Source organism: Gallinula chloropus (genome assembly GCF_964237585.1).
Source record: "Gallinula chloropus genome assembly, chromosome: 2".
In the NCBI taxonomy this organism is placed as follows: Eukaryota; Metazoa; Chordata; class Aves; order Gruiformes; family Rallidae; genus Gallinula; species Gallinula chloropus.
The window spans coordinates 33872106-33895262 of record NC_140086.1 but is presented as its reverse complement, the minus strand read 5'-3'; the positions used below and the strand labels follow the sequence as shown (position 1 = coordinate 33895262).

Here is a 23157-nt window from a genome sequence, read left to right as displayed (position 1 = left end):
ACGAGTTTTGTAAAAAGTACAAATACAACAAATTATAGTAAATGCAACAAATTATAGCAAATATGACAAACTGTGCTACTGAAGGAACTTTTCAAACTGCACCATCAGATAGTATAAACTGGTTTTATCTTGTAGTGAAACTGCTGTGATTTCCTAAACAAATACAAGCTTTCAGTAACAAATAGTTTTTCATCAGTCTTAGTTTAGAAATATACTCAGCATCCTTCTTTAAGGAAAAAAAAATACTAGCTATGGTTAAAGACTGTGAATGTTTGTATACTTCCTCACTGTGAAATGTGGTTACATTCTTTGTCAATCAACACATGCTATTCATATGAAGATAGACATTATAGATTTGCCATTTTTAAAAGAAGCAACTTTTGCAGGTTTTTGATATGTCATTGAATATACAATGAGTGGTTTAAAGGAAAAGAAATATTAGGTTGGAAGGGAGGCTCCTATGGAGAACCTCTAAAATTTGCAGAGAATTTTTGCAAGCAGTAACACGATCATAAATGTTCTTGAGTTTGGGATAGCTCATACCTAAGAATCCTGTTGGCATAAGTAGGCCACTGGACTCTGTTGGGGTCATGAGAACTGGCTTAAGACTGCAGCCATGTGTCCACAAAGAAACAGGATGATTTGGGCCTCTCAGTTAGCCATGGGGACTTCAAAATCAGAAGGATGAATTTTGAAATGCTTCTTTCCTAGGTCTTTTCCTGAAAATTTTACTCTATCTTTGGAAGTTTGTCTGCCATCAAATGATTGATTTTAATCACAGAGTTGATTTATGGTGCCATTTTGTGGCTAATTTTATGAAATAATAACTGCAGACACCCTCTTGAGTCAAATAAACATTTCAATGCTGTATAAGCACTTACTAGCTTTTGTTAATTAAACGTAAACTCGACAGTTTTCCTATATATATAATCTTTGATGTAACATTTGTTCAGCAATGTAAAGTTTTCTGTGAAGAATTTATTGAGAAATAATATTTGAAATTCTGCAATCCAGCATTGCAAAGCATCCAATTATCAAGTTAAATTCATCTGCGTTTGCACAGATTCAAGCAGCTTTAAGGGAGGTTTTTTAAGTGGGTTTGTACATATCATGTGCCACCAACTGATGAGCAGTGGACCTACACAGAGATTATTCTTTTCAGAGAAGGTGAATGATATTTTTTTCCTTGTGCATCTGAATGGTGCTTGAAAGCCTAACGTGGCCAATCACGTATTGTGTGAAGAGGATTTGGAGCAGGAAGCCACTTTCTGAGAATTTGCAAGGTATGCTGCCTAAAGCCATCGCAGCAACACAGACTGTGATGGAGGGCTTCTGTTAACTGGACTTGTTAGATGCAGAGCTTGTGTGGCTTGAGGCCCTGGTATAGCGTGCCTCCACAGCCAGCTCATTACCACTGTTAAAAGATGCTCACAGCTATAAAAATGGGATGTTTTGCAGCTGTCTCTTAAAATATGGTGATGGATGTTGGATGTTGTTGGCATGAGAATAATAGTATTACACTTCCTTATTGTTCTGGAGAGACCAAAATGGCATCTGAACCTACAACCTCAACGAGAGTGATTTGTCCAGCACTGTTTATATCACACTTAGACGAAAAAGTGTGTAGCAGGGCACAGGAGATAGGAAGCTTCCTGCACGTCCTTGGGTTCACTCAAGAACTGGAAACTACAATTGCTGATAAGCCTATTCCATAAAGCGTTCCAAGATTATCAGAAGGGTTGCATTGTATCATAAAAGGGAAAAAAAAACAACAAGCCACCAGGTAGAATATAGCATGCAGAAGCAGTTTTGCAGCTCCTCCCATTGCAGCACGCAAGTGACACAGTTATAGTTAACTTTGGATTATCAATCACTGTGAAACAGAATGGGAAGGTTGTACATTTGAGAAGCTTTTTCACTGGTTTTGCACTCAATGATGAGGCTCTCGGAACCAATACTAGACATGGAAATGGCAAACTACAGTGAAGCTTTAGATCCAGCATATACAGCACTGGAGTTCGAAACTATGCAGATTCTGTATAATGGCAATGGTGAGTTCTGCTCTGTGATGCAAAATCAAGCCAGTTAACAGAAAAAACAGAGTTTAGTAATGCTATAAGGTGTTAGCTAAATGTTTTATTAATGGAACATTTGGGGGTTGTTTTTATACCGCAAATCTGTTCTTTTACACTTCATCACTAACTCTACATTAATAACATTATAATTCTTTAACATTAAGGAAAATAAAAGATAGGTCATATGTAATGATGTAACTGAACTGTACTGTCACGAGTCAGTTAATCAAAGGAAGAAAATGGTGTATTCAGCAACTGTTTTATTTACTGTAAAACAAATTAATAACTCGTATTAACAATTTGGATGTCAAAGTATATTTTGTATATAAGATTCAGAAGGGTAGGACAAAATTATCCAGATGACTGTGAAAAAAAATAGCTACTGTTTCTTGATGCCTAGTTTCAAATTGTTGGACTGACATTTTATTTATTAAAATTTTAATCTAGTTTTTCTAGGTATGTGTATACATATGAACTACAGTGATTTTTCACATTGGCTTTCTGGAGGCTAATGTTTAGCTTAGGAAACCCATCTGAGTTTAGCTAATGTAACACTTTAACTTTAGGTGGAATTTTTTAATGGAATAAGTTTTTGAGATATTGTATCAATACATTATGCCTGAAATAGGAAGCACACTGTTTAATCCTTCCATCATTGAGTACTGACAAAAAAGAAATGTCAGTCTATTAAGAAATATCAAGCAACTAGTTTAAAATGGCTTTCCAAACATTCTAATATACTTTAGAAATTGTTTCATCATATCATATCACATCATACCATATCATATCATATCATATCGTATCTATTGTGGTATGCATTTCTAAAAAGCAGAACAAATATTTAGTGGTTTGCAGGAAAAATACTTAGCACCCGCATTTCCACATATTCCTGCCAAATAGAACGGAAACTAATTTTTATTGTTGGGCTTGGAGTTTTGTCTGAATTTCTAATGTTACTTTACAACACTATTATTAAGCAGAAAGGTAGTTTTGGCTATCGATTTAGGGAGAAAAAACCCAGGCCTTTATGCCCTGAATGATTTTGAAGCTATGAAAGATGTTTATGTAACTTGCAGATTATTTTCCTGGTTTTTGTTATAATATGTGTGATTTTATTGGTCATTTATTTGTTTGGGTTTTTTTTTTTTTTTTTGCTGAATAGCACTCTTTGAAATCTGTTAATATTACATAAAATGGGAAAGCAGATTAGGGAGGCTATGCTGCGTTGCATTATGTGTTGGTGATAGAGCTAGTTAAATTATTCACTGTAAGTGATTAGTTTGGTAATTATTAGTTATTAGGCATAGCCTTTTTCTGTTCAGAGTTTGCTTTGAGTTTAGCCTAAGTATTTTCTGAGACAATTTTTTAAAACATTATGTTGTAGCTACAGTGGTATTCTGGAACTGAAACCTGCCTCTTGTAAACCTTCCTGTGTGTCTTTTCTAGCCGTCTAAATTAGTTAAAAGCACTCAGAGAACTTTAACAAGACACACTGAGGCAGATTATGCAGTTCTGCTAAAAATTAAAGAATTTTGCACACTGAGGTCAATTTCCCAGACATTTTGCTTCCAGGTAACACTAAGGAAAATAACCATATCCACATATACACACAACCTATTTTGCTACGAAATATTGTAAAAATATGTGTTATGTTTTTAATCATTCTGCTGTATCTTTATGGTGCAAAACTACAGAACTCCAAAAGAGAAGTTTTGTATGTTTCTAGCCAAAGTAATTTTGTAACCAATTTATAATTATCCAGTCATGACAAATGTAGTTTTAAAATAAAATCTTTATAGAAGTGAATACTTAGCTTTTTCTTTTTTTTCCATATAACTCCTATCAACTATGTCTCTGTAAAACAGAAAAAAATTTGTTTCTTCTCTCTTTGTCCTAAGAACTCTGTTTAAATTGTAAGCCCTTCACGACACAATGAAAATTTTATAATACATTTCAGTTGGATCTAGTAAAATAGAATAATAATATGTATCAATAGTAACAGTTTTGCTTTTCGACCAGTCCACCTTTCATGAACTCAGGTTGATTACATGTTTGAATAACTAATTAATGTGGCACTCTTTCCTCTTCCTGACTGAACAACTACAAATGTTGTGGGATATTGCAAAGAGCTTTCCTTTCATAAAAACCAGAAGCGTATCAGTACGAGCTATTTTGCAATTATTACTTTGAACTTGTCTGTTAAACATTATGACTCAAAGAATAAATATGATTTCAGGTGAATTTCTTCAGTGTTGTTTACCATATTCAGTGACTAATTGTTAATCACATAGCTAATATTCTCTTGTGCAAGTAAAGTCTGAACCAATGTTGCTTTGGAAAATTTGTTCGAGTAAATAACACGTAGAAAGTCCTCTTAGCATACTTTTAGCATACTTTTTTTTTATTAAGTACTGTAGAAAAAACGTTGTCTTTTTTTTTTTTTAAATGTCATCTATGCTCTTGTATCTTTGTATGATAGTTGCAAATTATTGCCAGCTCCTGTGAGAACTGATAGGTGGGATCTTTGCCAGCTAGCTAGGCAACACTGCTTTGTGCCAAAGTTTCTCTTCCTGTTAGTAAGAATGTCTATGTAATGATACATGCGGTGTTACACTTTAATTCTTAACCTCTTTCAGCTGAAAAGAGTTAAGAATAAAATTATTTGTTCTTGCGAATTTAATAAATTCTGTTAACATCTCTGTAACTTCAGAAGTGTCCATCTGAATCAGAACGAGATGTGATCAGATACACATTGCTAGACAAATAGGAAAGTGGCCATTAAAAAGGAAAAGGCTGTAAAAAGCCTTGGGATAAGTACAGGTTGCTCATGAGGTGGCTGTTGAAAGTCTTGTCCGTAACTACATGCGTTGTTCTTGCCTCTCCTCAGACAGTTCAGGAGAAGCTGTCAACATGAATGCTGCTGACAACGGGCTCAGTAGTCTCTGTGCAATATGTGGAGACCGAGCGACCGGAAAACATTATGGTGCTTCCAGCTGCGATGGATGCAAGGGATTCTTTAGACGCAGTATACGGAAAAATCACATCTATACATGCAGGTATTTGCAAAGTTCCTCTAGAGGCACTAATTAATAAATGTAAGGAAAAATTACACTCAGACCTTTTCGGACTTTTCAAAAATGTTTCAGCTTGTTCTTTACAGATTTTAACCAGCTTTTTTATGGAGCCCGTGGTTCATGGTCTATTCTTGATTGGAAAAATATCTTTTGTTCAAGACTACTTGATATTACACATTCCAGATACTACATTCCTGATGTCTGTTGATGTTGTGGATATCATTACAGAAGTCAACGTTATGTTTCACTCTCTTATTTATGATTACAAAGGTCACCTCCTGAAAAAAAAAAAAAAGAAAAAAATTTTCATGTGAAAAGTGTAATTCTTAAGTGTTTCCTAAAAATTATTTTCTGTTGGTTTTCTTATGAAGGAAGTTTTTGAATAGAAGGTCCAGGATTTATGAATCTTGTATTAAGGGCTGTACATCCACATCTGCACATCTTCCCACTTTGGGTGGCACACTGCTTTTTTGAGTGACCATTTTCCCCCTTGCCAGTCTGAATTGCAGTCTACTAATTTCTGGATGTCTGGCTGCCCAAGTTATCACACTGAAGGTGTGTGCACTATGTTTGAAAAATTGTTCTATGTGTGCACAAGTCCTTAACATGCCAGTTTTAAGCTGTGCACAGAATTTAGGCTCTGGGGAGATCTTATAGCAGCCTTCCAATACCTGAAAGGTGCCTACAAGAGAGCTGGGGAAGAACTGTTCACAAGAGAGTGGAGCACTAGGACGAGGGGTGATGGTTTTAAACTATAAAAGGGGTGATTTAGGTTGGATATTAGGAAAAAAGTCTTCAATATGAGGGTGGTAGGTAGATCACTGGAACAACCTGCCCAGAGAGGTGGTGGATACCCCCTCTCTGGAGGCGTTCAAGGCCAGGTTGGATGGGGCCCTGAGCAGCCTGGTCTAGTAAAGAGGGTCCCTGCCCATAGCAGGGGGTTGGAACAAGATGATCTTTAAGGCCCCTTCCAGCTGTAAACATTCTATGATTCTGTTCGGAAACCTCTATGAGTTTGGCTTGCTACTGGAAATGTTGCTTGCTACACTCTTCCTTGGTTGCTTAATATTTTTATAAGGAAATTTCTCCCTTATGGACATGCCACAGTGATACAGCATAGACATACCTCTAAAGTGGTGTGACGAAAACCGATACACGTGATTTCAAGAAGAGCTCTACAAATCATATCTTAACAAACACATGCACAGCAAAAAGGCAGAAGCAGACAGGGAGAGGGGAAGATGGCTTCCCCTCAGGCACACCTGTAGATGTCCACAAGAGCCTGGGGAAGCCTTCTTACAGTGTCATGATCTGTAAGTTTCATGTCTTTATTTCATTGTGGTGGTAGAAATTTTTCTTCCCATTTCCTGTTTAGGTTGTCATCTGTAATGATACAACGTGTGGTTGTTCATTGGTATCTCCCAGAAGGAGTAAGTTTTGCCTGCTGGTACTGGTTTTGCAGCTGAGGGTCCACCATGCCAGTGACATTTGACATTTTCCTTGATACTCCTTTATTTCTGCTATTTGTAGCTTTTCTTTTTTTTTTTTTTTTTTTGCCTCACACTAATATTTGATGTGGGCAGATACTGTCATATCTCACAAATAAACTGAGGTTTAAAAGTTGCCCATAACTCCAAAATTTCTACACTTGCCCATTCCAATGCATGTGTGTGTCTATTTACATTTATCCCTGCAAACTGATTAGGTATGATAATGATCTCAAGATGGATTAATTAAAAAAAACCCTAAAATCAACCAACCAAAAAAACCAAACATAAGAAAAAAGTCCATGGTTATGGACATTTTTCTGTCAGGCCAGATTAGTTGTTTGGCTTAGGGATTTTTTCTTCAAAATCATTAATACTTTATACGTTTACCTTTTCTTGCCTCCAATAGATTCAACCGTCAATGTATTGTTGACAAGGACAAAAGGAATCAATGCAGATATTGTCGCTTAAAAAAATGTTTTCGAGCAGGAATGAAGAAAGAAGGTAATAGAATTATTTACTAGTTGATATAAAAAGATAAATAATCTTAATTAGTATTAAAATATAATAAAATTCTAAAAAAAAAACTCCAGCAGAATATTTCAATGGGAAGTCTGCTATAATGCCTTCATGATGGAGAAATGCTTTTATATTGAGGTGAAATATTCATCATCTAATTTTCAGATGGGTAAACAGTTCTTACACTTTGAGCAGTAGCAAACCTATGGGTTTAAAGTGATTTCGAAGTGTTAAGCTGTACCCTGGAAAAGTTCCAAGTGTGACATTTTAATTTTTACCAAATTTGAATGATAAAATCTCTATCTAGGATTTTGTTTCTACTTTACCTAAGTAATGATGGTGTTAATTTACTGGTTCTTCCCTTAAATGTGTAAGTTTGAAGCATTTCAGCCAGAGGAAGGAGTGTGAAGTTGAGTGAAGAAGTAGTGATGAGAACAGTAATGGTAGCTGCCAGTAGAGTGACCACATTAATTGAAATTGGCAATTATGATGGAGAGGCAAGTACCTGAAGAGGACCTACAGGAAATCTGGGAACGCACTATTCAAGGGCATGTAGCGACAGGACAAGGGACAATGGTTTTAAACTAGAGCAGGATAGGTTTAGATTAGACATAAGGAAAAAGGGTGGTGAGACACTGCAACAGGTTGCTCAGAAAGGCTGTGGAGGCCCCATCCCTGGGGCAGCCTTGATGAAGCTCTGACCAACCTGATCTAGTTAAAGGCGTCCCTGCTTACTGCAGGTGGTTGGACTAGATGACCTTTAAAGGTCCCTTCCAACCCAACACACTATGATTCTATGAAAAGACATACTGATCTGGTTCAAATAAACACTCAAAAATGGTTCTTTCATCACAAACTTTGCCTGTTGCTTTTTTGGGAACTGATGGGCCTGAAGACCAGTGTGGAATATGAGATATGCAGTTCTCCTGTACTGTAACTGGTCTATAATACTTTTAGTCTATACGTAGCTTTCCTAAAGTAAAGGTAGCTGTTCCTTTATGCTCTTACGTATCTATAGTACAGTACTGCTTCGCTAGTGATCAAGTTTTGGTTTAAGGTAAAATGGATTTTCTCCTTGAAGCTGGATGGGCTCCCGAGTGTTACACTGTGTATGAAATAAGTGCTAATTATTGTGGATCTCCTTGAACACAGTTTAACCTTTTTGAATTTGAGCCATTAAAATACGTGCATATATATGTGTGTGTAGACATATATATGTAAGTATGTATTACCAACCTAACATGAAAAAAAAGGAAGACCTGTATGGGCACAGCAGCCCTAAAAGCAGAGCTTCACAGAATCCCCAAACCTGCAACTGAAGAGTAGTTTAGCTCAGAAGGGACCTCGAAAGTCCGGTAGTCCAGACCCCCATTTAAAGCAACGTTAACTTCTATGATCAGTCCATTTGCTTAGTACCCTACCCAGTCAGGTTTATACAGTCCCTGAGAAGTGAGATTCCACAAGCTCTCAGCAACTTCTTCCAGTGCTTGACCGCTCTCACTGGGAAGAGTTTTTTCCTTATAATTGGACTATGTCTTACTGCGATTAGGGAAGTGTTCATTGCCTCACGACCTTTCACTGTCTAAGAATCCGACTCCATTTTCTGTAAAGAAATTAGACTCCCAGCTCCACCTTGGACCTGTCTTTTCCACATAAACGAAGACAACTTTCTGCTTCACTTTGTGCATCCTGTAGGTTCTATCTCCATACAACTCCACTGAACACTGCTTAGTTTTCTAGTGTATTTTGTTTACTGGGAAGCCCAAAACAGAAATAATCACTTCCCTCAAGATGCCAATGCAGCCTGGTGCATGGCTAGCTGACATCTCCATGAGGCATGCTGCTGACTCATGTTTATGAAGCAAAGATACATCCTGTGCTAAACTTTTAACCTAACGTAACTGCTCTGCCTCTGTGGTCCCACCAGGTATAAAACTTTAATTTTTCATTGCATCCAAGCCATGTTTATTCAAGACTAAACCAATTCAAAATGCTGAACTGTAAATTTCACTGCTTGTATGTTGCTGTGTACCTCTCCACACCACCAGGGAATGTCTCCTAGCATACATGTAGCACAGTCTATACAACAGATTCTCAGCTTGCTTTTAGGAAATCGCTTTCTTTTCTTTAGGGCAAAGGTGAGAAAGCCTTCAGCTGGAAAAAGCTATATAAGCCCTCTATGAGCAAATATTCCCTATTCCTCATGGCGTCTCTGTTTAAGACAGGCTTTAGTCTGAGCTGACAAAAAAGCTTTAGCAAGACAGGTAATCCAGTCAAATAATCAAATGTTATACATATGCAGGAGAAATTTGGAAGCATTTCCGTATGATTCTCAAAGTGCTCCACCAGTGACTTTCACTAGTGATTATCAGAACAGCTTATGATTTTTCTAATATTAATCAGCGCTGACCGTATTTTAATTATCTATGTAGCACTTAAGCTGCTGAGCTTCAATGAATGTTTTTTTCTCTGTTATCTTAAAAAAGGTTCTATGTTTTGTTCCCTGTCTACATGAACATTTAGCACTTTGTGTTTATCACTGCACAACATTTCTTACTGTGACCTTAATAAAAGGCCCATCAGTGAATGTCCTTGGCAGAAAGTTAGTACACCTCTGGAATAAACTATGTGCATTGTTCAGATAAACCCTGAAAACTATTCAGTCTATAGAATATTTTATTTTTTTTATTGAAGCCTTTGGTACTACTCCTAAATTCTGTAATGCAGATTGTTTCCCACAAAATAGCAAACATATCTTTGGAAATAAAGCTGCTGCTCTTAAAAGATGATGAGATTCCTTGTGCAATAAAAAGATTTTGATCAGCACAATTCTTTTATTTATTTATTTATTTTATTTTCTCCTTGGCCTAACCTTGGACATGATCTAGGTTATAGAAAAATCTGATTGATAGGTTTTTTAATTCTTCCTTCAATTTGAAAGTAAACCTTGTTGCCTCATAATCTTTGCATGTCCTGATTAATGATGCCTTATCCAAACCCTTTTAACCACCTTTTTTTTTCAGTCCCCATGAGACAAAACTTACCAGGGGTTTTTTTGTGAACATTTTGTTGTTTTAGTTTAGGGTTTTTTTTGCTTAATTTCATTAATGTTCTCTAAACTGTCTAGTAATGGAATGTCACTGAGAAGGACCATGAAATTATCTTACTAGCGGATTAAGTTCATGATTCATTCCTGTTTCAGGGTATCATAATTCATCCCTGTTTCGGCAATAGGACTTTCACGCTTCCTCTGACTGAGATGTTTTGTCAGTGGTGATGCCGTACCTCTTGACATCTTCAGCAGTCTGGAGATGTCCATTTATACCATTATCAACAAGCCTCGCTTACTAAATTCTTTAAAATACAGAAACAACAGCATGTGTTCAAAGAAAAAAAGAGGTTTAACTGTAATGAAGCCAGTCACAAAAGTGCTGATAATTTGCTATCTGTCTACAATTAGTGATACATAGTTTTTACAGGTAAACAGGATACAGATAGAGACTATAAACATGTATTGTCATCATTACTCAGAGCTAAAAGCACAAGGTCTTTTTTTTTTTAATGTTATACCTTCTGATTCTTATAGTTATCTAGTAAAATTCTGAAATGATATTATGTAGAAATGTCTACAAATCAGTAAATGAGATAATTATTCTTTTCCAGCTGTACAAAATGAACGGGACAGGATAAGTACAAGAAGAAACACTTTTGACAATTGCAACGTTCCCTCTATTAGCATATTGTCACAAGCTGAGAATCTCTCCCGTCAGGTACTGAGATCTACCACGAAATTATTTGATGACTTTAAGAATTTTTTTTCTAAATATACTTTTTAGTTTCTTATTTTATTAAATATAGGTATTGAGATTATTTTTTTCTATTTCCAAAATATATCCATCCTCCTCTTCCCAATGAAAGAATGAGTAATAGAATACAGACTTAAAGCAAAGTAAGAATAAATAAATAAATAAAAATAATAATTCTACTTCGTTCAGGACAATATGTTCTAGGCACCTTTATTAATAAAGCTTTATGGTTCTTACTCCTTTTAAATCAGTTGCTGGCTCAGACAGCTGGTGACATCTATCTATCCCTGATGCTGGCTTTCCCATAGAACACTAGGGAAAAAGTTGTCCAAAGCCATTACATTCAAAAGGGTGTGGACATTCATTTCCTTACAGCCTTTTGAAAATCCCATATTTAATATCCTTAGACATTATAAATAAGGCAAACGGAAGTGTTCTAACTGCAGAGTCTATTCGCATCTCACTTTTAAATTTTCTTTGTCTCATCTGAACTTCATTTTCTTTTTTTTTTTTTCCCTATCCAATCAATTGCTGAATGGAACAGTCTCCAGTCCTTTTCTGCACCTCAGATAAATCATGGTCATTGATTCTGCATTCTTGCACCTCTCACTAACTTACTTAGAATTTAACTGCCACCTTTATGATTTCATGCTGACTGATTTATCCATCCCCAAATGTTTTGTAATCTCGTCTTTTATCAGCATCTTTCTTGGGGTGGAACTGTCTGTAAAGAATTGATGTAGGAATTACTGTGTGATAGTCTTTGGCACATATTGCATATCTGGCCAGACTAGGTGAACATAACAGACCCTTTGACTTTCATACCTCTGCAGTATGAAAAATATACATATTTTTACCTCCTCAGTAATTCTTTGGACTTGCTTATTGTGCTTTTTTTTTTTGGTGTTGATCACTTCCAACCGGTATATATGATTCAGGAATAAAAGCTGTCCTAACAGAATCAATCCTTGCTTGTCCCTCAGTCAGATGAGGCTGTAAGATAGGTTCAGTCTTGAGGAGAGACTTTGAAGAGATGGTAGTGTCACAAATCATTGGCCAAGTCATTCAGCTGTGAAACAAGGAACAAGGTGGCATTCATCCACCAATCCATAAAATTATCATATTAAAATAGGGAAAATTTACTCTTTTGTCCCTGAAGATCCCTTTATAGGGGAAACTGTCCAGGTACAATGTTTTTACAGTGAGAATAATCAATCATTGGAACAACCTTCCCAGGCATGTGGTGGAGTCCCCATCACTGGAGGTTTTCAAGATGCAAGGAAGGCCTCCTTTCCCAAAATGGTTGGATGAGATAATCTTTCAAGGACCCTTCCCACCTATGATTATCAATTCCCATGTTGCACCTCAGAAATAAGAGGCAGGTTAAGGCAATAGAGAAATAGAAAGAGAAAAGTTTGCAGCTTCATGGCTTTGTGAAGACATAGTTTATAACGAACTCCATGGGAGTCATCCCATGAATGCCCAGCAGAAGCTCAACAAGTAATTTCAGCACATTTTATAGTGTGCTCTATAAAGTGTGATTTATAAAGATAGCTTTGATTAAAAGAGATTAAAGGAGGGACAATGCATTGAGTTCATGAGTCCGGAAGTCTAGTAGTTAAACAATGTGCCTGTTCTTTACTTTCTAGTAAAGTAGTTAGTGTGTAGTGGTATCTTTTTTCTACTAGATCAGAGGGTCCTCTGGTTTCAAAACTCTCTTTTGAATCATGATCAATACTCCTCTTACTCTTCTGGAAAAATGAAATATGTTGAATTTCTTTAAGGTCCTTCTGTACTGAATGTTTCCTAGACTGAATCATTCTTGTAACTTTGACTTGACAGATATTCAGAATTTTCAACTTTGTTTTTGTAGAACAGAAATCAGAAACAGACTCATGATTACAGCAGAAATTTCATAAATGCTCTGTCTACACAAAGACAATACCTCTAACTGTTTTTCCTACAAGTTAGCCTTTGAATTATGTGTCTGAGGATTTTCTCACCTCCCTAGCTGCTGTGTTTCCCTGAGAACTAATGTTCAGCTGGTTAACTGCCATTAATATCTAAGCTGTTTTCAGTCTTTTAGACTACTGAATTATGTAGGAAGCACTGAGCTTTAGTTCAGAAGTGCAGCTCCTTTTGATGACTCAAGAGTAATAGGGTTTCACCATAGATCCCACTGGGGGGTTTAGCATGTATGTGGAAATGAAGGGGATCTGCTAGGTGTCAACCTAAATATCATCCATCATCCTGAAATCTGTAGGTACACATTGTTGAAAGATCAAACAATTATTTTGTTTGGGTGTGGGGAAGATAATAAAATTACAGAATTTACTGAGTATGCCTTCTACAATGAAATGTTAAATGAAAATCAGTTTGATAGGTCTTGTACAGTTGTTGCAGTTGTTTTGGTGGTGGCATTTCTCTTTTCCTCTTTTTCTTTTTCTTTTTTCTTTTTCTTTTTCTTTTTCTTTTTCTTTTTCTTTTTCTTTTTCTTTTTCTTTTTCCTTTTCCTTTTCCTTTTCCTTTTCCTTTTCATTTTCATTTTCATTTTTCTTTTCCTTTTCCTTTTTCTTTTCCTTTTCTTTTTCTTTTTCTTTTTTTTTTTCTTTTTCTTTTTCTTTTTCTTTTTCCTTTTTCTTTTTTTCTTTTTCTTTTTCTTTGTCCCTTTCTTTTACTTTTCCCCTTTCTTTTTCTTTTTCTTCTTCTTCTTCTTTTTCTCTTTTCTTTTTCTTTTTTCTCTTTCTTTTCCCCTTTCTTTTTCTTTTTCTTTTCCTTTTTCTTCTTTTCTAAGGCATGATAGCAGCTATAAACCAACCTTCCCAGGCTTAGTTTTATCTTAAGTTGTCTTTCCTGCCTGGCTTAAGAGCAAGCCTGGTTTCGTTCCTTTCCTTGAAAAGTCATTAAGAATTTCAGGATTTGGCTCAGTGATTATGTGAAAGTGCCCCAGCTTCAGGCCCAGAAAGATATTGCTCTCTTCTTATTTCACAGAACACTGTTCACTGCAGGTGGTCTAATGCACACTCATATCTTTTACATTTGCCTCCACCTATACTGCTTCATCATTACAAACCGTTCTCCTCCAGGCACTACAAAAACCCTGGTTTACCTTCTAAAGTTAATGATACTTATCTTTTCAGTAGAAGAGCATACTGCCCCTTTATCACTCTCCTTTTTTGCCTTTAATGTTACTGCATACCCCCCTTTTTTTTTTCCTGAAATGAAGTAAATGTCAACCATTTTAAAGGGATAAAAAGCCCGACACTACAAATAATGACTTTGGTGTATTCAAAAATAGTATTTTGAAATGAGAAGATCTTGTATCATAATACAAAGAGTGTAAATTTTAGCATAATTTAACATACACTGGTAATAATGAGAAATAAAATTTTGTAATTTATGTGCAGGCTAATGGTTCATATGGTCAAGGAATTTCTCAAAAGTACACATGATTGCTGCTGTGATTTTTTTCTTAAATATGCTGTTAGCAATTAAAATGCAAGTATATGAAGTTTAACATTGTTACTTTTTTCTCTCACTGTGGCCAGATCTCAGCCTACACTCCTGTTTCTAGCACTGACATAAATTTTAAGAAAATCGCTGGTATTAGTGATGTCTGTGAATCTATGAAGCAACAACTCTTGGTCCTGGTGGAATGGGCTAAATATATTCCAGGCTTCTCTGAATTACCACTGGATGACCAGGTATAAGAGGAAACCAAAGATAGAACTTTAATTACTGTCCTGTTATTTCTGTGAGAGTTACCTGTCATGATTAAACACTCATTTTTTGTCTGATCAAATGGAACTGGTGCTAGACCCACCGTCTTAAAACTCTGTAAAGTTTTAAAATAGCACCACCACAGAAAAATTCACAAAACAAACCAAAACCCACCCCAAAACCCAAAAGAAATCCGTAACGCTCTAGCAGCAAGGCAGTATGTCTTTCAGTGTTTTGTGTTTTCTGTATTCTTTTGGAAGCAGAGATACCAAGCTGCATGTAAAAAAAAAAATTAAAAAATTGTAAAAAGAATGTATTATTTTTTCTGACCTTGAACAGTATTTATTTCATGTTAATTATAATACGGTTTGAGATAGAGTGTTATTTAATTTGAAGCAGGTCTTTTCTATTTTCAAAAACTAAAAGCCATTAGAATCTCAACCAGATGCCAAACATGCTGATATCAATCCACAACAAATGATCTTTCATATAATACAATGTATTAAAATTATATTGTATATAAAGCATGTGGGGGAAAAAAAGTCAAACCTTGAAAATTCTTAAGGGTTTCTATGACAGAGGTCTGATCTGTCATCACATCTGTAATATATCCTCATATATCCCTGGGTTTCAGAGTAAGTTGTGCTGGCACAATGCAGTGTCTGCATGTTGTGGTAAGCAGATCTCCCATCAGCCACCTGGGCAAGAAGTTAATTCATGGTCCAGGATCTCTTGATTCCAGTCCATCAAGATCTGATTCAGCTTGAAAATGACTCTGTGAAGTGGAATTGATTAATTTTTCCTTTTTGCCTCTTCAGTCTCTCATTAAAAAAAAAAATAAATCTGCAAGGAAGGTTAGGTCATCCTTGGGTTTTAGCCTTAAAATGAGCTCATTCCCTCTTACACTCTTCCTCAGGAATATGAAGGGGTTTTAGGCCACAGGAAACCCCCCAAAATAGGAATCTAATGATGTCTATGCAAACCCACAGAACATGATATGTGTACACAAGCTCAACATACTGGAATAACTTCAAGGTCTGTTCATGTGAAAGGAGAAATTCAAATACACTGGTTACACAAGGTCAACAAAAGCAAGCAAAAATATTGCTGGTTTTATTGTTAGGATGGCTCAAAGCAAAAGAGAACGGATCAGACCTCATTAAAAAGTTCCTGTCTGTATTTGGGGGAAAAAAAAAAAAGTATCAGCTTAGAAAGATAAAACATCCCCACAGTGCTTGAAGAATACATGTGAAATACTCTGGAAGCTTAAGTAGCTTAGAAGAACAGCGACAGAGGTATTGGGAGTTAAAACAAATGCCACTTTTGCATTTGTTATGGCCTCTTTCTAAGGGGCATTCTGCATTTAGTCATAAAATAAACCATCTGGGTTTGAACAGGTGATTCCTGCTCTGGGAATCAGTGTGATTTACAAACCATAGAGCAGACCAGAGCAGATAAGTTAATTCTGCTGAAATCTGAAAAGCCTTAACACATTAAGTATTCCTAGGTCCTGTGTACCTTTATATCATTCATTAAGTACTGGCTGGGATTCTTAAGAAAATAATTACTTGCCAAGAGAGCAGTTCCTTGAGGAAATAGAGTCATTTCAAGCAGACATTAAAACCAAAGGAAAGTAAATAGGTGACAAAGAGTAAACTAATGGCCACACTTTTAAGAGCCTTCCTGCTATGAATTAGGTTTCTTCTTTGTTGACAGTAGTGGATATTTTAACATATCTGGCTTTGTTGGGAAAAAAGCTCTTTTAAGTGCCACATAAATTTTTGGTTCAAGGTGAGAAAAATGAAACACGGATAGTGCCGAATTTACTGTAACAGTTGATTACAGCCCACCTGAGTCTTTAGTGACAACTTAAAATTCCAGGCAAAACTTTGTTAAGGGAATAGACACTAAGAAATAAATGCAAGTACTATATTTATTGAGAAGCATTTTGCAGAGCCCTGTGTTTAAAATCTAGACCAAATGCTAGGTTGACAATTTAATTATAGTGCGCCATTAGTACAGTGTTGAGGTTTTTATATTCATTTTACATTTTACATCAGAATCTTAACAGTCCTAAACATATACCTATAGCTGAATACACTCATGATAATATGAATCCTCATTTCTTTTTCCCTTATTGGAACTTACTGCTTTATCTTCTAATGAGTGTTCTGTTTTTCTCTTGAGGTTGCTCTGCTAAGAGCACATGCTGGGGAACACCTGTTGCTTGGAGCAGCAAAACGGTCCATGGCATATAAGGACATTTTACTTTTGGGTAAATATTGGTTTTGTTTTAATTAATAATGATGATGCTGTAGTACATTAGCAACCATGTAATCATGTAAGTGGGACAACTGTTCTGGCACAATCAAAGCAATGTATTCTGTGAATGCTAATTAGCTATTAATGACATCATGTCACGTGCCCTGTTGCAGGAAAAGCAGATGGACAGTTTCCTGTGAATTAATACAGCTAAAGGTTCATTGGATACCAGAAACCACAGTTTAAGGGGGTTCCTGGCAAATTGTCTGTGTACAGTAACATCCTTTCTGCAACTTTGTCCCACAAAAAAACCCGAATAAATCAAAACAAAACAAAACAAAAAAACCTCAAAACCTCATTTAGTTAAGAGAGGAGCAGCCAACCTGTGGCCTATGTACTAATTTCAGTCTTCATGACAATCATTTCTCTGATGCTTTCTCAAGAGCCTTTCAGACACAGTCAGTGAAGACCCGATAGGTTAGAAAATTGGATAGCCTGTTCCCAGCAAGTCGCTTTCCCAAGAGCCCTCTTACTGTGGTGACTGACCTTGACAGTCCCCTCTTGGCCATCATGTAAATGGCATGCCAGTTGTCTCCTGCCATGTGGGAGATGGGTGTGTCCATGTCACAGTGGGGAGTCACACCTGCATCTTGATCACTTGAAATGACTCCTGCACTGAGTTATATAGACTGTGGCAGTTAAGGAAGGGAACATCGTTACATGGTTGCATGTTGCAAGTTGGAGCATAGAAAGTTCCGCACCAATATGTGGAAGAACTTCTTCACAGAAAGCTGACAGAGGACTGGAATAGGCTGCCCAGGGGGACTGTGGAGTCTCCTTCTCTGGAGATATTCAAGACCTGTCTGGATGCCTACCTGTGCTTTGGCAGGGGGGTTGCACCCAATGATCTCTTGAGGTCCGTTTCAACACCTACAATTCTGTGATTCTGTGATGGTGGAGCATGTCTTCCCTTCTATTCACACAAGAGAGGCACACTAATATGATGAGTACCTGTGCATATAGTGATGAGACATTTGTTAGTGTTGTTTGACACAGTGTTCTGCCAGTCTGAAGTGCACTCTACCATAAATGGTCTCATTAAACCTCTCCAGCACTTGGACTGTTTCATTAGAAAATGTGTATGTCTTCTTGGACAGGATTTTTGATGTGAGGCAAGACTATGTGGGATATGGAATCATACTAGATTCTTCATTGGTGGTATGGTACAAAGGGGTTTCCCACTACTTGTTTTGAAGCTACTACTCTAACCAGCAATCCTTCCAACTGCATATTTGCAGTTTTATTTGGATTAGTAGATAATAAGAACAAATAATGAGACAATAATAAGCAGAAAAGTATAGTCAACATCACCAATATTGTTGTATATGCTAAAAGAAAAAACAATTTGAGGCTCCAAGGCATATTTCTAGTATTTGTAGGAAGACATCTGTAAAGCTTATGAGTCTTTTTGGCATAGATCTCTTGTGATATAATCGTCAGGTTTTATTTCAAAAATTGCTTGGTGGCTTCTGGAAGCTCTGCAGCTTTCCCACTTATGTTAGATGATTTCTGGACAGAAGGTGAATTAAGATGCCATGATGAAGAATTCTCCAAAATGAAAATAAAAAATTAAAAGAGATAGAAAAATTAATTCCTCACTGAAAATTTTAAGATACTTCCAAATTTTGTTAGAATTAGCAGTAGCATCTGTTAGAAACATTCCTAGTGTATCCTCTGGAACAAGGCTTCTTTGTCCATTGGCAAATCCTGATAATTCAGTTTGGGTTATTTTGTTTTAATGGGGAAAAGAAAAACCCTAACAGCAGTTTACCATTATATTTATCTAATATGTAAAGATGCATACTATCAGGACAAAAAGGAGAGTTTATGATTGCTGGAAGAAGGGGCAGGCAACCTGGGAGGACTACAGGGCTGTGGTGAGGTTATGCAGGGAGAAAATAAGGAGGGCCAAAGCCCAAATAGAACTCAATCTGGCCACTGCTGTAAAAGACAAGAAGAGACAACTCTATAAATACATTAATAACAAAAAGAGGGGCAGGGAGAATCTCCCACCTTAGTTGGATGAGGAGGGAACTATGGTGATGGAGGACAAAGAAAAGCCTGAGGTACTTAATGCCTTTTTTGCCTCAGTCATTAGTAGTAAGACCAGTTGGTCTCCTGATATCCAGACCACTGAGTGGAAAGATGGGGGCGGGAAGCTGACCAAAGTCCCCGTAATCCTAGGGGAATTGGTTAATGACCTGCTCAACTGCTTAGATCTGCACAAGTTGATGGGTCCGGATGGGATACACCTGAGGATACTAAGGGAGCTGGCAGAAGTGCTAGCCAAGCCACTTTCCCTTATTTCCCAGCAGTCCTGGCTGACTGGGGTGGTTCCACTTGACTGGAAGCTGGCACATGTGACGCCCATCTACAAGAAGGGACAAAAGTAGGACCTGGGGAACTACAGGCCTGGCAGCCTGCCCTCAGTGCTGGGGAAGATGATGGAACAAATCATCTTGAGTATCATCCCGCAACACATGCAGGACACTCAGGCGATCAGGGCCAGTCAGCATGGGTTTATGAAAGGCAGATCGTGCTTGACCAACCTGACCTCCTTCTGTGACAAGGCGACATGCTTAATGGATGAGGGGAAGGCTATAGATGTTGTCTACCTGGACTTCAGTAAAGCCTTCAACACTGTTACCCACATCATCCTCCTGGAGAAACTAGCCACTCATGGATTAGATGGGTATACTCTTTGCTGGGTTAAAAACTGTCTGGACGGCCAGGCCCACAGAGTTGTGGTGAACAGAGTTAAATCCAGCTGGTGGCAGGTGACAAGTGGTGTTCCCCAGGGCTCAGTGCTGGGGCCAGTCCTTTTTAACATCTTTATTAATGTACTGAAGAAGGGGATGGAGTGCACCCTCAGTAAGTTTGCAGATGTCACCAAATTGTGTGGGAGTGTCGATATGCTGGAAGGCAGGAAGGCTCTCCAGAGGGATCTGGACAGGCTGCATCAATGGGCAGAAGCCAACTTTATGGGGTTTAACAAGGCCAAATGCTGGGTCCTGCACTTTGGTCACAATAACCCCAGGCAATGCTACAGGCTTGGGGCAGAGTGGCTAGAGAGCTCCCTGGAGAAGGGCCTGGGGGTGTTAGTTGACAGCCAGCTGAACGTGAGAGGGCAGTGTGCACAGGTGGCCAAGAAGGCCGATGGCATCCTGGCCTGTATCAGGAATAGTGTGACTCGCAGAAGTAGGGAAGCGTTTGTTCCATTATACTCAGCTCTGGTGAGGCCCCATCTCAAGTACTGCGTCCAGTTTTGGGCCTCTCACTACAAAGAAGAACGCTGAGATGCTGGAGTGTATCCAGAGAAGGGCAACAAAGCTGGAGAAGGGTTTGGAGCACAAGTCCTATGAGGATTGGCTGAGGGAGCTGGGGCTTTTTATTCTTAAGAAAAGGAGGCTGAGGGGAGACATTATTGCTCTCTGTGACTACTTGCAAGGAGGCTATAAAGAGGTGGGGGTCTGTCTCTTCTCTCGGGTAACAAGGGATAGGATGAGAGGAAATGGTTTCAAATTGCACCAGGGGAGATATAGGTTAGATATCAGGAAGAATCTCTTTACTGAAAGGGTAGTCAAGTATTGGAACAGGCTGCTGAGGTAAGTGATGGACTCCATCACCATGCCTGGAGGTATTTAAAAGACATGTAGACGTTGTGCTTGAGTACACAGTCTATAGGTGTACTAGGCAGTGTTAGGCTGTGGTTGCTCTCAATGATCTTAAAGGTTTCTTCAAACCTAATGAAGGCCTTCTTGCTCCATGGTTGTGCATTCAAATATGGACCTCAGTCTTGCAGACTAATCAGTAACTATATATTTTGGCATATTTACATGGACAGACTTTTTACTGGATGACAGCTGTATTTTGCACATACACTCTACTTGCAAAGGGCAGTTTTATATCATACAAAGGAGAGTTGTTGCTTAAAAAATAAACTTTGATTAAGCAAAATAAAATGTGCTTTTGAATATGGGCTATATGTGGTATGTTACATCAAAGTCTTTATATTAATCCATGTGTTGGTATTCTTTCTCTCTAAGGAAACAATTACATAATCCATCGCAACAGTACTGAAGTAGAGATCAGCCGTGTGGCAAATCGAATTCTAGATGAATTAGTTCGACCCTTCCAGGAAATTCAAATAGATGACAATGAGTATGCTTGCTTGAAAGCAATTGTGTTTTTTGATCCAGGTACATTTTTGAAAATATTTCTGTGAATTATTGTACATGTGATTATATTGAAAGTATATTTTGTTGATGTAGCATCTGCTCATGTTATCTAGCTGAATGGAATAGAATAAAATGAAAGAAGATGCTGCCCCAAATCATAATCTTGACTTTAATATTTTGTCATTTTTTAAGATGCAAAGGGCCTGAGTAATCCAGTGAAGATTAAAAACATGCGGTTCCAAGTCCAAATCAATTTAGAGGATTATATTAATGACCGCCAGTATGACTCCCGAGGAAGATTTGGAGAACTTCTGCTTCTACTGCCTACACTCCAGAGCATCACTTGGCAAATGATTGAGCAAATACAATTTGTTAAACTCTTTGGAATTGTTAAAATTGACAATTTGCTTCAGGAAATGTTACTGGGAGGTAAGCTAACAACTTGTTAAATTAACCATGTTGTGTTATGTTGAATTTAGTGTTCTGGGACATTGAGGAAATTGTGTTGTAAGCAGGCACTTTGACCACTGCCTTGCTGTCTGAGCTTTAAATCATGATTGTTAACTAAAGTCGTCTTTTCTTGGCTGCACATCTTGTTACAGTCCTACAACCTCAGATTGTTCTGTGTGCTTCTCAGTCACTGCTGGATATCTAGACATACAATTCCCTAGGCCAATAGATGAATCCTTACAAATATTTCATGGAATCCACTGCTAATGCAGTCAAAACAGTGAAAATAAACACAGTGCTTAATCTGGTTGAAGTCTAGTTAAATTGTTTAATGAATACCCAGAGGCAATTATTCAAATTGCCAATCAAAATATTTGCTCTACGGAAATGTAATTATTGCAGTGTAAGTCGCTGGCAACTGCATGCTCTTTTGAATTGATATGTGCTCATGTTATTTTTGCAGGTACTTCTAATGATGCCAGTCATCTGCATCATCCAGTACATCCTCACTTAGCCCAAGATCCGTTAAATGGCCAAACTATCCTCCTAAATTCAATGTCTGCTCCTGTACATACAGAACAGATTTGTAAGTAATTGCAAGTTAGCTTCTGTCATAACATTTCACTGTTACACTTAAAAATATTAATTAGAATGGTGGCTTGTCAGTGTTTGTAGAGTTATTTCATCATCATTCTTAAATTAAAATAATTGTCCATTGAAAACGTATGTTTATAAATAGTGTCAAATGAGAGACTTTGGCCTGAATTTAATCTAATTTGAAAAATTCAGCACCATTCTGATATATCATTGACTTCACATGTGTAAGTTTTAATAAACTAAAAATTCTGGTAATTAAAATATCCTAATTACATAGCATACCAAATGTAATGGAACTTCCTTTTGGGGCAGTAGTAGGGGTGTTTGCAGAGTAGATCAGAATATAAAAATACATAATTCTTTCTATATTATTTTTCAGCAACTCCAGAAACTCCATTACCTTCCCCTCCTCAAGGTTCTGGGCAAGAATACAAAATGTCTACAAATCAGGCTTCAGTCATTGCACAGCAATCTATTTTGAAACAGAAACCATTGTGATAATGTTTCTTTGTCTTGCCCTTCCTTCCTGCCTTCCTGCCTTCCTGCCTCCCTTCCTTCCCTTTCTTCCTTCCCTTTGTTCCTCCCTCCCTTTCCCTCCTTTCTTTTTATGCACTAGATAAAACGGTAGGACACTTGCACATTTAAAATCTCAGGATGATAAAGGAAATTCCTTCCTTAGCAGCCACTACTGTGGGTGTTTCTTAAGACACCTCATGATTTGGAAAGTCATACTCACTGTTCTGACTGCCATGTACAAGTGTAACTGTGGACACTGCATGTATAGAACTTTATGTTATTTTTAGATCTTTTAACTGCACAGATTAATTTTTTATTTCCTGTTTTGGTTGGTGTCTTAATATTATCATTTTAGATATGTATATAATTCTTTTTCTTTGTGACAGAACTAGTTAGTGTTTGTTTAGCTGTGA

The 23157-nt window shown here is 37.3% G+C and overlaps 1 protein-coding gene across 1 annotated transcript; it reads left to right on the top strand.

Annotated features, from left to right (window-relative positions):
* Positions 1–1933: 1933 nt before the first annotated feature.
* HNF4G (hepatocyte nuclear factor 4 gamma) lies at positions 1934–22726 on the top strand (the record flags this gene model as incomplete). The annotated part of the gene is made up of 10 exons (XM_084260823.1): positions 1934–2051; positions 4963–5131; positions 7046–7140; positions 10819–10925; positions 14510–14665; positions 16869–16956; positions 21050–21202; positions 21374–21610; positions 22095–22217; positions 22608–22726. The coding sequence occupies 10 exons, from the start codon at positions 1934–1936 to the stop codon at positions 22724–22726; spliced, it is 1365 nt and encodes a 454-aa protein (XP_084116949.1).
* Between the last annotated feature and the right edge of the window lie 431 nt (positions 22727–23157).